General features: G+C 39.9%; 1 protein-coding gene across 2 annotated transcripts in view; it reads right to left on the reverse strand.

Moving 5' to 3' along the window:
- Window positions 1-8,503, reverse strand: part of PEX7 (peroxisomal biogenesis factor 7) — an 82,966-nt gene extending 74,463 nt beyond the window's left edge. For both annotated transcript variants that reach the window (XM_021693241.1, XM_021693243.1), the window contains exons 1-3: window positions 8,296-8,503; window positions 6,696-6,753; window positions 5,421-5,571 (exon numbers count right to left, since the gene is read on the reverse strand). In XM_021693241.1, the coding sequence (XP_021548916.1) occupies window positions 5,421-5,571; window positions 6,696-6,753; window positions 8,296-8,425 (339 nt within the window). In that variant the 5' untranslated portion in view covers window positions 8,426-8,503. The remainder of the gene's footprint in view (window positions 1-5,420; window positions 5,572-6,695; window positions 6,754-8,295) is intronic.
- Window positions 8,504-14,813: the final 6,310 nt, after the last annotated feature.

A 14,813-nucleotide genomic window follows, 5' to 3' on the forward strand; every position in this document is an offset into this window, starting at 1 on the left:
TGCTCTTTCACAGATCTAGGTGATTCTAGTGTGTTAGAATCCAACACATACACCCTAGGCTCCGGTCACACCAAAGGCCCTATGAGTGCCTGAACAGGTCATGCTCTTTCACAGATCTGCACCTGTGCAGATGCTTTTCTCTACCAGAAATGCCCTCCTCCCTTTGGGCTGCCAGTGAATTCCTACTCATCGTCCAAGACTCAGCTCAAATGGCATCTCTTTTGTGCCCTCTCTGTACCTTCTAGACACTTCTTTTCAATATAATCACACTGTATTGTTTGGGATACCAAACTCTGGGACTTGCTAGCATGTCCCAGAACTACTACCAGAAATTAGCACCTGAGTCTTATTCATATTTGCATCTTCAATGACTAGCATATGCCTGGCACATAACATGTGTACCAGTATGGACAGGTCTAGCTTTTTTTTTTTTTTTTTTGAGAAAGAGAGAATGTGAGTGTGGGCAGGGGGAGAATCTTTTTTTTAAGAGAGAGAGAGCAAGTGGCAGGGAGGGGGAGAGGGAGAGACAGAATCTTAAGCAGGCTCCACCTCCAGTGTGGAGCCTCATGCAGGGCTTAATCTCTTAACTCTGAGATCATGACCTGAGCCAAAACCAAGAGTCAGACACTCAACTGACTAAGCCTCCCGGTGCCCCCAGATCTAGCTTTTAAAATACAAGTTAAAACTTTAAAATACTAAACAGTAAAAAAAAAAAAAAAAAAAAAAAAAGTGAATGCTTTAAAAACATAAGGATTGAAAAGTGGGGAAGGATATCACATCCTATTCACAGTAAAATCCAGAAAGACTCAACTGATACATAATTGGAAACTATTTTTCTCCATAATTACAATTTTAGGGGGGGAAGATTTACACTTATTTTACATTGTAATAAAAATCTTACTGCAGTAACCTACTCCAGAATTTAGGTGACTAAATACCCACAAGGAAATATATCAAGTTCAGTTGTGTCCTGGAAGAAAGGAAGAGAGGAGGAAGGGAGTGAGGGAAAAAGAAAAGAGATAGATCTCTTTAGCTGAGAAGTTTGTTGTGCAGTTAAACATAAATGCAATTTCTAAAGGGAACAAACTGGTGTTAAGTGCATGACTTACTATCATTCTGCATTAATATTTTTATGGGCATCCATCACTATAAACTTTTCAGCTTCTATCATTATCATAGGAGTAAATAATTTTTTTAAAGTAAGCAAGGTCTTAACCATATGGCACATCTTTACTACAATACGTATAGTTAAACACATTCTCTCCACAATGAGATACTAATAGTTGCATACTTACTTCAAAGATAAGTTTTCATAACCAAAAACTTCAAGTGGATCAAATCTTTTAAAAAAAAATTCAGCAAATTGATAAGGTTACTATTTGACAATGAAGACAAATGTTAACTATTTTTTAAAAAAACTGTAATCAGCACACGGGAAACTAGATATTGATGTAAACATTAAATTGAGTCACTGTCACCTTGAAATAGCACCATGTTGTAAGGCATGACGTACAGAAACAAAATTCTCAGTTCACCCTCTCTTCTCCTTCTTGCTGGACCTTTTTAAAATTTTCCTGTTCTTCCACTCCTATTATATACTCAGCAGCAGGCTAAACTACAGGCATTTAATGGGCTCAAAAGACATAATGGCCTCTGCAGACACCAGGTAAACAAAGGAGAGAAGAATCAGATTCTTGCTTTGAGGCTAAGTTTAGAAGCTATGCATACAGATAATGTCCATGTTTTTCTTCCTTTCCATTTCACCAAGCCCTTCATTCCCCAGGCCTAAAATATATCTAGGTCTTGGATTTCTCCTTTTCACTTCAGCACCTACCCATCTGATTATCTGAAAATTGATTGTTGGACATTTTCTCAGTTACCAAGTGATGAAATGGGTAAGTGCAGGATTCCTAACTTGTTCTGTATCTTTTTAACCCTAGTATAATAAGATATAATAATAAGAGCTCTTATTTATTTAGTGTTGGCTCTGTTCTAAGTACTTACAACAACCCTAGGACATAGGCTACTATTATCCTCGGTTTGCAAACGAAGAAACTAATTTTCAGGAGAAAAAAAGTAACTTTGCCCAAGGTCCCACAGCAGCTAAGTTACAAAGCAAGGATTCAACCCAAAGTTGATTGAAACCTGGCTACTCATCGTTATTCTATACTATTACCCATGGGAAAAAACGTCCCATTGTTTGCTATTCTTGAACATGCTGGTGGGAAAAAAAAATAAAAGGAAATCAGCTATGCTCGTTCACTAATTTATTCAACAAATATTTATTAGCTCCTCAAAACTCTCACTTGCTCTTAAATCCTTTTCAGCGTTTCTAGTATTTGATATAAGAGACATGCTTTGAATATATGCTGTATTTCTCTTCAATGACAAAATGCCAAATATTTGGTATTTTAATACTGAGCCTTAAGTTAATCACCAGAAATTCTTTCTCTTCACAATCTCACAGCAGATGGCCTTTACGAGTATCCTACATTCTCTATTCACCACCCTGCTTGGCATACTTTGATTTTTACTAAGGACTGTGAGAAAGACAAGTATGTTGTAGCAGAGCCAATCTCCCTTTCTTCCTTGCTCACAGAACCCTAATTCTGTCCTTCAGGGAAAAAGCTCTGTCCCTTCCTCATCCCAGGGCTGAATCTTGTTTAGGTGAAGGCAGGAATGGTGGCTTGTTTCCCTCATAAGTGACACGGTTAGGACTGGGGATATGATGCTCTTCTAGCTACGGAGATGTGAAGAGGTATCTGCTGTAAAGCTTTGAGGAAGCTTTTCCTCAAAAGGAGTCCCAAGACAGGGACATTCACTTTTTTTGCCCTTTGATCTTCAAAGGGGATAAGATGATACCTGGAACTATAAGCAGCATAAGGAGAAAACAATGCCCACTGAGGATAAAAGAGCAGAAAGGCAAGGACAACTTGGGTATTTGATGGCACTGTCAAGCCCTGAATAACCAAGCAGCACCCATTCCTTCTCCATATACTTGGTTATGTGAGATAATAAACTCTGTTGAATCTACTTTTTGTTGTATTCTCTATTACATGAACAGCGAAGGCATCGTAACTGACACACGCACTTATCAAAAATTGTGTTTGAAAAGAAATTAAGGGAAAAAAAATAGCCTGAAAGAAAAAAACCCACAAAGATGTCTTCAGCTCAAAAAAACCCAGTTACATAATTATAGAATGATATAAACCTGGCTTCAGAGCAGTTCAAATAACAGAGATCAAGGTCCCTTACCAGGGGATTCAAAGTAACCCAACACTACGACATGGCCAAGGAACGTGTACAGCCAGCCATGTTAGGTAATATTATTAGAACCAGAGGCTCAAGATTATGGTGGCAAAGTTTTAAAAAGCTCAGGGGCGCCTGGGTGGCTCAGTTGTTAAGCATCTGCCTTCGGCTCAGGTCATGATCCCAGGGTCCTGGGATCGAGCCTCGCATCGGGTTCCCTGCTCAGCGGCAAGACTGCTTCTCCCTCTCCCACTCCCCCTGCTTGTGTTCCCTCTCTCGCTATATCTCTCTGTCAAATAAATAAATAAAATCTTAAAAAAAAAGCTTTAAAAAGCTCAGCACTGATCATCACATTTCTAGAATAAATAATGTATGCAACGTCAGAAATGACCATGAAAAAGGAGAGTATGTGAAGGAATTTACCAAGAGGGTAAGAGATACAGAGACCATGTAATCTGAAGATAGGCTGAAAGAATTACAGATGCATAGTGTGGAAGAGGAAAGACTAAAAGGGGTCATGGTGGCTATTTTCAAGGATTCCCTGGAAAAGGGGGGCTGGACTCATTCTCATCACTTCAGAGAAAAGCATCAGAAACAACAGTTGGTTGACAGAAGGTAGATTTGGACTTAAGATAGCAATTTTCTAACCATTAGAGCAATCTAAACTCAAATAAGTTATCTCATGAGACAGTGAGATCCACTTTCACTGAGATGAAGTAAAGGCTGAGTGACTATCATCAGGAACTTCTGGAGCAGTATTTCCCAGAGAGTAGTACACACACCACTGGTTGTACAAGAGATGAATTAACTGGCACATACATTTTATTTCATTCATTACATATTTAAACGTACATTGAAAACTACTAAATGTACATTCTAAGTTAGCCATCAGTTCCATGGCTTCCTAAATATAACTGTTTTAGGATAAGTGAAATAACAATGTAAAGATCATTTTTAAAATATATTAAATCAATATATCCCATTTAACATAACTAGATATATTATTTTATGACCTGTTGGTTATAGTCCTAGAATTTATAAGACAGTACAAAGCACTAAAGATTTAAAAAAAAAGAAAAAAACCTTTTGAGAGGAAAAATATTAAAGCAAAAAAAACTAAGTTAATTGTAAGTAGTATTAGAAAAAAGCAAAAATCGTGAAGGTACCACAAAAATGTCCAAATTTTGGACATGCTGCTTTGTGGGGATTCTTGCATTGAACATCCTGAAACTAAAGTTTCTCCTTTACCAGAGTTGTCTTCAGTGATTCTATGAAAACATGATCATTTGTAAGTATATTTATTCAGACAGGCTTCACCATAAAATAGAGGACCTAAAATTTTCCATTATTTTCAGTCACAATCTTAGAGATACTGATTTTTAACAGCTATAGCTATACAATGATTTCTGGAATCCTCACACGAGTAATCTTTTTATCACAAAAGACTAATATTCTTGCATCTAATAAGGCATTCACTGGAGGCCTTCTATGGGCCAGACACTGTGGCAGACACAAGTCTGAACGTAAATGTGCAAGTTTTCACTTGAAGGATCTACTGCTACCTCGAGGAAAATTTTTGAACATTTAAGGTAAAATGCCAAAAGGGATTGTTCTTACCATCACGTTCATTAAAAATATATATGGTAGTTCTATATGATTGAAAACCAAACTATTTTCTATGCTACCCATGTATATATACACAAAGAACCTACACACATGAACTGGCTTAAGATTTCAAATTTCTTTAGTTAAGCGCTGTCTCATAATCAGTATTTGATGCTCTTGCTCCAGTATATTCTGAAAATCCTTAGGAATCTTACTGAAGCCCTAGAGGGAATCCTGTGAAGTCTCTGTGAAAAGGCCGCCTACTCCTGTCTTCGGGGGGCAGGCCTATCCTCCAGCGGGAAGAAAGTGACGGGCCTCTCCGGAGGAAATGGACCACAGCATACGTACTACTGGAGGCATCCTCGCAGACTAATGAGAAGCCTGACCTTTTCTTCTTTCCTAGCCCCTCAGGCCAAGATGTACTTTATGTTTCAATAATCCTATAATAAATGACATCTCACATGCATGAGAAATACCAAAGCTTAAACTTCTTGTCCCCATGTTTCCATCCCCAAGTGGATTTCATCCAAAGAAAAACAATGGGCCCAGGAAGACTGCCTTCATACCTCCTGAGCGTGTTCCTTGTAGACTTGCAGGGGCCCGGCGGCCTTGGCGGTGTCCCAGAGCTGCAGCGAGCCGTCGCCACTACAAGTGACCAGGACGTGTTCGTTGTTCTCACTCCAGGTCACGTCAAACAAACCATCGTTCCAGTCAAAGCTACACCAGGGAAGGTGAAACAGAACATCTGGTTACCCAGGCAGCCGAACATAAAATAACAATCATAATTTTATAGCTTTTCTTCAAGTTTATCACATGTTTTAACACACATTATCTCACAGAGTCTTCACGACTATGGAAGATAAGTAGAGCAAGCACTTGACAGAAGCAGAAATGCGTTCAGAGAGGTGAAAAGAACAGCCCAGGGCGTCTGGGTGGCTCAGTCGGTTAAGCGTCTGCCTTCGGCTCAGGTCATGATCCCAGGGTCCTGGGATGGAGCCCCACATGGGGCTCCCTGCTCCGCCGGGAGTCTGCTTCTCCCTCTGTCCCTCCCCCCTGCTCATGCTCACTCTCTCTTTCTCTCTCACTCTCTCTCTAGCAAAAATAAATAAAATCTTTAAAAAACATATTATTAAAAAAGAGAAAAGAACAGCCCAGGTCATACATATGCCAGAGAACTGCAGAGCTAGATGAAAATGAGGTCTCCCATCTAGAAATTTGGCACGATTTCCGTGAGGGCATGTTGTCATACCTGAGTGCTCCCTGGTTTTTGTGGCCCACAGGACGGAGCAGCAAGCACTTCACAATACTAATTTAGACCAATGATTGCAACTTTCCACATAAAACTTTCACCCGAGCTGTGAGCAGGTAGTTATCTTCTCACAGGATTTCCTTTCCTTTCTCTGACATTGACTAACCCTGATGGAGGTGTTAATAAGTCCAACAGTCAAGAAGGTCATAGAAAGAAGAAAGGGCAAGAAGTGCTAGGTAACTCACAAAATGGATAATCAGCTCCTGAATGAGTAAAACTAAACTATGGAAGAAGACAGCAAAGTTAGAAATGTCCCACAGTATACTAACCAGTTGACATTTTTTTTTTATGTTTAAGCTTTATAATTTATAACTGGACACTAAGAGACAAGGACTTCAGAAGAAAAATGATATAATCACAACTTACTGGCAAAACTATGTTCTCTACCATGCAAATGCTGAAGTTTCTTTTCTATTGCAAATTTAAAAATTAAAAAATCTTCTACTCATCAAAAAGATTCAAAATCTAATTATATTAAGGCTTTAATAGCAACAGAGAATACACGTAAGTTTAATCATTAGAGCCACCTTACCTTCTAAAAAGTCTAAGCCCAGATTCATTTTGATCCAATATTAGAAGGGTCCCACAGCCTAAGGAAAAAAAAAAAATTCAAGGTCATGCTGTTGAACTTGCCAGGGGAGCATCTAAGGTCAAAGGGGACTGAGCACTGAGTACCTAATTTTACTACCACAAATTCCTCCCTAAAGTTATTGAGACCATGTATACAAAATGATCAGGATTGTGCTCCCCATTTCTTTCTATATTGCGCCTCAACCATGAAATATTAAACTTATCTCACCTACATTTGGGATCCAGACACAGCTCTAACGGAGGGGAGAGATATTTGAATTTGTATTCTGTGGCCAGGCAGGGTGCCAAGGCACATAAACCTCTCATGTATGTGTCATCATCCCCATTTACACGAAAGAAACCTTTGGCCTACAGACCCCAGAAACTCTGCTCCTTCTACTACGTTAAACTGCCTCACCAATAAACCTAAAATATATTCAACATAGGATTTTAAAACAAAATACCTGCTACCACATACTAGAAGGTAAAGTGCTGAATCAGTTATCTACCAAAAATGAATTATTTTACTAAGAGACAAGCATATTTTAAAAGTTGTACTTGTTATATGGACTGAGGGAGGAAAAACACTCTATTTAAACATGAATGATTTTTTAAAAAATACCAACTCTTCATAAGTTTTTACAAAAGATTTAATTTAAAATATCAAACTCATGAGTTTCAACCCAACTAATGGGCAAGTATTGTAAAAGTGAATGTGCAAATGCAAGCAATAAGAGCTAAGTGGTGAAAACATAAGTAAATATTTCTCCCCCTCTGAGGTTTAGAAACCACATCATTTTTTTTCGGCTGTAGGACCCCCCCCCCAAAAAAAACAACAAAAACAACTATCAATATCTGTTATTACGCAGTGACGTATTTCACAGAGCTTCAGTGCGTAAATAACAGCTAGGATACAAATTAAAAGTTAAAAATTTATAAATGGAACCCCGCCTTTGAATCTAGTCCTTGAAAAGAGACAGTGACCTTGAACCTCCAGCAACTACTTGGCAAAAGTGTGTATTCCTCCAGAGACAACAGAAGTAGGGGCGGAACTTGGATCAATTGCTGGGAGACTCCAAGCGTCCGCTGAGGGCCATCCTTTTTACGGACAGACAGCCTGGATGCAGGCTATGGGGATGGGGGACCCATTAGCAGGTACTGGGGGGGTGACCCTGCAGACCGCCGCCTTCCAAGTACTGGCAGGAGGGGTCACAGCCGCTAAGCCGAGGTGGCGTGGGGGGGTAGGGGGTGGGGGTGGGGTCGGTGCACTAAGGAATGAGGTGGGGGTAGGGGGTCCGGTGGCGGTGGAGTCGGTGCACTAAGGGATAAGGACACGAGCCAGTAGGCACCTCCCACGTGCTACTGCCACACTGTAACTGGAAAAAACCACTGACTCGGTCTCCAGACCCACTCCGGACAAAGGAGGAAGCGGCAACTGGCTCGTGCCTGGGCCCCCCCTGGTGTTCATTTGTGGCACTGTCTACTGTCGGAAGTGCTTTCCGACCGCACGGTGAAGCTGGGCTCGACGGGACCCCGCCCCCGCCCCGGCAGCGCGGCCTCACCCGCAATGCCGTAGTGCTGGGCTGCGGCGCAGGCCAGCCGGCCCGGCAGGTACGGGGAAAACTCGGCCGCGTAGCCGTGGCGGCCCGGCACCCGCAGCGTCCGCACCGCTCCGCCGCGCGCCCCGCTCATCCCGCCCGCCGCGTCCGGACCTCGCCGCCCTGGCGCCGCCACAGCCGCCCCGAGTCGGAAGCGGACAGTCCCGACTCGCCAAGTTAGAGACCCCGGAAGACGAGGCGGAAGTGAGGACAGCAGGAGCCCGGAATGCTAGATTGCGATTGGTCCGCAAAGGAAAGGACTTTGACTCCGACGGAGTCCATTTTTGTTTGGGGCAAAACAAAGAGCTTTGCGCCACCTATCCTGACTTAGATATAGCGAGGCGGTGATTCTAGGGTTGGGTGATGGTTCTGACAACTTCTGTTTTTGCACATCAGCCTTCACTGCGGAGTTTTTTGGGTTTTATTAGTTCATTGAGGTTTTGGAAGACTGGCATCAGGAAGTGTTTCTGACGATTACAAAGTAAGACAAGCTACAGCAACTCTGAAACCAAACAGCAAGCAAAAAGACAATTGAGTGCTGTGTTGTCCAAGGTAACTTGAAGCAATATTAAATCAGGCAGGAGTGAAGCTTAGGAAAAAAAGATATCATAAACAATTAACTTTTAAAAAATTCTCACTACGTGTATTGTATAGTAACTAATGCTCAGATGCGGGGCTAGTTAAAATTAAAGCTCATTCATTCATTCAAACATTTACCAAGCATGTACTATGCAGAAGGTGACTATATATAATTTATTTGTCAAATATGACACTTCTGAGAGTGAAAGAGAGTGCAGTGAATAACGAAGCCAGGTAAACTGGCACAAACCTTGTCGTATGGTCAGCTTTACACCAAGTACAGTTTTAGGTACTTGGGATTCAAAAGCAATAAGGTGTAGTCCATGCCCTCAAGAGATTGTCTAACTTTTCAACAATTAACTGTGATCAAAATACTGTAGGTGCTATTAGAAATATATACAGGTATTTTTAAAAGAAGTTGTCAGTGCTGGAGGAAAACTTCAGAAAGAAGGTAATGTTTGAGATGAGTAAATGATGAGGTTTTCTTTAAATAGACAAGGAGATGGAGGACATTGTAGGATCAGGAGTAACATGAGCAACCCAAGAGATGTAAAAAAGAAAAAAGAAAGAAAGAAAGAAAAAGAAAAAAATGTATGATGCATAGGAGATTGTAGCAGCCAGGACTCAGCCTGGCCAGATAGAAGGGGTATGGTGAAGGCTATTGGGTGAAGAGACTAGAGTGTTGTAGTGGGGCTGGATCATGAAGAGTCTTGTGTGCTATACCAATGGAATTGGATTTCTACTGTAATTTAAACAAGGGGAACCATGAGAGTTTTCCAATGTGATAAATTAAATGTTCATTCTAAAAGATCTTCTGTATCAAAAAGTTTCCTGGATAAATTTCCAGAGTATTACTCTAAGTAACAAATGTCAACCCCAAACGCTTCCATACTGTATTATTTCATTTATATAACATTCTTGAAATGTTATATACATTTTAGAAATGGAGAACAGATTAGTGGTTGCCAGAGGTTACAGATGAGTGTAAATGGTTGGCCATAAAAGAGTAACACGAGGACTTCTTTGGGTGGTGAAAAAGTTCTGTATATTGACTATCAATGTTCATACCTGGTTGTAATATTATACTATGGTTTTTCAATATATTACCATTGGAGGAAACTGAGTGAAGGATACACGGGAGCTCACTATCCTATTCCTTATAACTGCAATTGAATCTAAAATAATCTCAAAATAAAAGGTTTAATAAAAAAATAATAAAAGATCTGGCAACACTAATTGGGAGGACAGAGATCAGAGATAGGGAGGCCAGTTAAAAGAATTTAGCATTTGTTCAAGCAAAAGATTATGGTAATGGGAGTGAAAAATAGAGTCAGATGAAACTTTTAAGGCAATAACTTATAATAAATGATACACAAGGAACAGGGAGGTGTCAGAATGATTCCCAAATTTCTGACTTAGGTGCCTGGGTCGATACAAGGACTCATCACTGAAATAAGGACCATGGGAGGAGAAACCAGTATGGAAAGAAAATGAGCTCCAGTTTTAATACATTGAATGTGAATTTCTTATGAACTATTGGACATTCCAGTCAGAGATTAAGGCAAGAGTTCTGTTTGCATGTAGAAAATACGTAAGTCATGGAAAGAATTGTCCTCACTCAGGAAAAGAGTTCTATGAAAAGAGAAAAGGGCCAAAAACAGAACCTTGGGGAAAACATGCATATGTAAGAGTTGGCAGAGGAAGAGGAGTTAGGGAAGGACAGGGGGAGACACACAGATGGATCCTATTAGTTAATTAATCAGTTTGTTCAGGAATACAACTCAGATTCGGAGGGTTTGCACACTACACATACCCTCCAGTGTATATGTTTCATTGTTTTCATGTCCTTTGCCCTTGTGTGAACCTAAGATCCCAAGATGGTCGATGTCACTTCACTCTCACCTCCCATATGCTGTGTTTTTGAAAGTGACACAAGATGGCTTGTAAGCTCCTGGATCAGTGTCAACATGGAGACTGTAGTCACTTACTTTATCAGACACAGACAACTTAAATTCCAATTTAAACTACATCATCTTGACCAAATAAACACAGAGTGGGAGCCCTCACATTCTTTAAACTCACGGTCACAGAGAAAGACCAGAGACCCAGACAGCTAGTCAGCCATGAGTGTCTGCACCTGCAAACAAAAAGGAAATTAATAAGCCAGTCCCCAGACTTTCCTTCTAGGAGCAGCCACTTCACATGAAAAGGTTTGGGGAAGAAGCACCAAGTGTGACCATCTTATTTAGTGTTTTAAGCACAGTGAAATCTTCAACATTAGTTGGAATTAAATAAATACCTATAAGCTTAAGACAAGTTTTAATTTCATTTAAAGATGTTAGCATCATGACAGGCCTGGAAAACCTTCCTCTGCCAGAAAGTAAGGAAGTGCACGAAAAGATTATAAAGACCGTTGAAAGGTTATAGGAAACCGCTGGAGGGGGCTTTTCCTGGGCATATATGGGCCAGTTAAAATATTGCTTGTTACAGATTATAACCTACTGAATAAAATAAGAATCTAAGAAACCATACAGATAAGAATAATGGGAGAGGAGGCAGTTTTTCTTTAAAATAGAGTTCCTATTAATAAAGGTAGAAGAAATGACAAAAATCACAAGGTAATCATTTGTCAGTCACCATAGTAATAATTGTTCTGGGCAAGAATCATCAATGGATGTTAAAACTAGTGAGAGGAAGTATAAAGAGAAACAGGATATTTACATAATCTCAAAGTATCTCCCCACTAGATTCTTATTAGTTAAAAAAGGAAATTTGGTAACTTTACAATGAAGACACCTAGCAAACACCACCCTTGGCCAAGTGATCCAACATCACCAATAATGACACAAATCAGCATCATGTGCCTCCTGACCTGATGCACACAGGTCACTTCTGACACAACGTCACTTCTGTGACATTTCTGCCCAAACTGCTAACCTGAGGAATGCAGATAATGAGGAAACATCAGACAAACCCAATCTCACTGACATCCTACAAAATAACTGGCCTGTACTCTTCAAAAACATCAACGTAATGAAAGACAAAGAAAGACTGAATAATTGTTGCCAATTAAGTGCACTAAAGAGACATTGCAACTAAAGCAACATACGATCCTGAATTAAATCCTGGACTAGAAAGATGTTTTTCTTTTTCTGTAAAGGACAATAGCGGACAGTTGGCAGAAATTGAAAAGAGTCTGTGGATTAGTTAATAGTTGTATACCGATAATAATTTCTTGATTCTGGTCACTGTATTGTGTTCATGTAAGACTGTGTTCTTGTTTTCAGGAAGTATATACTATGTCTCAAGCACTTAAAAATTAGAAAATTGGGTTCTTAAACAGATGGCTACATAGATAAAGCAAAGGTGACAAAATGTTCATATTTGGGAATCTGCATGAAGTTTATACAGGATTACTTTGAATTATTTTTCCAACCTTTCTGTAAATTTGTAATAATTTAAAATAAAAAGTTTATTGGTTTTTTTTTTAAAGCCTGAACTCCTGGTTTCTGATTTTGTATGTAAGGAGATTAGAAGTCACTACTCTGTCCTCACAACAAGTAAAAAGCTGAAAATTAACAACTCTTCTCGGATCTTTGAGGGGAGGACGCATAGCAAACCTCTGCCCCCCAGATTGGAGAGCCAGACAGGTGAATGCAGCGAGTCATGGCTTACCAGAGCCAAGACTCAGTAGTGGAGACTACCATGGAACCAGCACCAAATAGGAAAACACGATCTAGAATTCATAAATTACTGGAGGCTCAGTGCAGAGAAGTCTGAGAGTTAAAATCTCTAAGGAGACCCCATCATAGGGGGGATCCAAAATATTGTGAGAGTTACTTCCATGAGGCCAACCAGGTTCCCACAGTAAATATCAGAGAAAAATCACCTCCTGCTTCTGGAGGGGGGTGGGGTGGTTGAGGTGGGGAGAATGATTTTGGAATATGCCAGAGCACTCTGTTCTTAACGAGGTCTGCCCTCAGAGAAACTAGTTAACCAGAGCCTAACTGACCTGAAGGAAGAGAAATAGCCAACTCTAGCCCATTCTAGACATCCTGTCCTATCTTAACAGAGAAGGAAAAAAAAAAAAACCTGAGGAACACTTGGGAAGTTCACACTCCAGATGCACAAGCAAGGCTCACTAAAAGACCAAGACCTAGTCACAGGAATAGAGAATGCTTCCCCAGAACCCACACCTTACCACACATTACTAAAGGCTTATTTATAGCAGACCTGAAGTGTACAGTTCAATCAGTTTTGACAAGTGCATGTACCCATGGGACTGACACCACCCTTATCAAGACACAGAACATTTTCATCATCCCAGAAAAGTTCGCTTGTGCTTCTTCCTAATCAAACCTGCCCCTACCCCTGCCCATCACCACTGCCCGCTCCCCGCCATCAACCACTGATCTGATTTTCTGCTTGCTAAGGACTGCCTAAAATTCCAGGACTAGAAATTTATTCCCTGTTTTTTAATTGACTACTTCAAGATTCCTCTTTTAAATGCAAATAGGCCACACAACAAAGAACACTGAGAATGCTGGGTTTTGATCTCAATTTGCCCTTTACTTCTCAGTTCTCTACTTTCCTTAGAGTTTTGTACAGTGGAAGAGTTTCAGCTACATCAGTCATTTCTAGCTAGGAGGCCTTGAAGACTCTAATAGGGTGAGATGAAGTATTCTAAATATTTCAAAAGCCAATGTGGAACTGCACATTGATTTAGCTGCAACAGAGGCCAGCCTAAAGCTCAAACTCCTTTGGTTTGTTTTTAGGCTGAAATTATATGGACGCAAGGTGCTTACACTTGTTCTCTGGTGTTGATGTTAATTTCTGATTGCTTATAAAAGCATAGCATTTCTGGGGCTCATGAAGGTAAACATTTGAAAAAGTTCATAGGTTTTATATGGGTTGATCTTTAAGGGTCTGCAACAGGAGTTTACCAAGCCCAAGTGGACTAAGACAGAGAGAGTTGCTGTCTGTCATACACACCTTATTGAGATAATTGAAAACATATGAATGGTTGATTAGATAAAAATATCGCATCAATTTAAGTGTCTCAAATTTGATTACTCTCCCGTGGTTATGTAAGAAAATGCCTCTATTTTTAGGAAATACTTAGGAAGTAAGAAGAGATAAAGGGCATTATAAAAGGATAATACTTCAAATGGTTCAGAAAAAACAAGGAACATGGACATGCACAAATAGAATCATAAACAAATATGGTAAAAATGTTAAGAATTTGGGAATCTGGGTAAAAGATATATGGGAATTTTATGTATTACTCTTGTCATATTTCTATAAGTTTAAAATTATTATAATTGAAAGGTCATCTTAAGTATATGACTAAAGATTTTACTAATTCAGATTGTTCTTGTCCAGTTACTTTGAATTAGTAGAAATGGATCTGTTATGTAGTAACTGGAGCCTGTGAAAACTTCCTAAACTGGTGCCCGCCAAGTCCCTGTCAGTGAATCATATGCCAGAAACATCTGTTGTGTGATGCTACTGGGACTTCTGACTTGTATAAATTTGAGGGAGTATGTTTGGGAAGAAAAGCAGAAGCTTCCAGCTACTTAAGTCTAGAGTGAAACAGAACTCATACACTTTATATTTCAGAGCTAATCAAGTGGAAACATCAATGAGGAAATCCAGGTCAACTATAATTCTCATCATGACTAAGCGGCGTAAAGACTCCGACTACGGTGACCTAGAACTGACCTCAGGGAGAAATCAGTCAAAACAGGATCATTCATTTCCAGGATTCTTGGTGAGGTTTACTCGGCAATTCATAAATCTTAACCGTTTATGATAGGCATAAACCTCAGTTACTACATACATTTCGCTTTTGAACAAACATATAATACAGTATCAAGCTATTTCTCTGGACTGTATATGTTGTT

The sequence above is a fragment of the Neomonachus schauinslandi genome, chromosome 8 (genome assembly GCF_002201575.2).
Source record: "Neomonachus schauinslandi chromosome 8, ASM220157v2, whole genome shotgun sequence".
Classification (NCBI taxonomy): domain Eukaryota; kingdom Metazoa; phylum Chordata; class Mammalia; order Carnivora; family Phocidae; genus Neomonachus; species Neomonachus schauinslandi.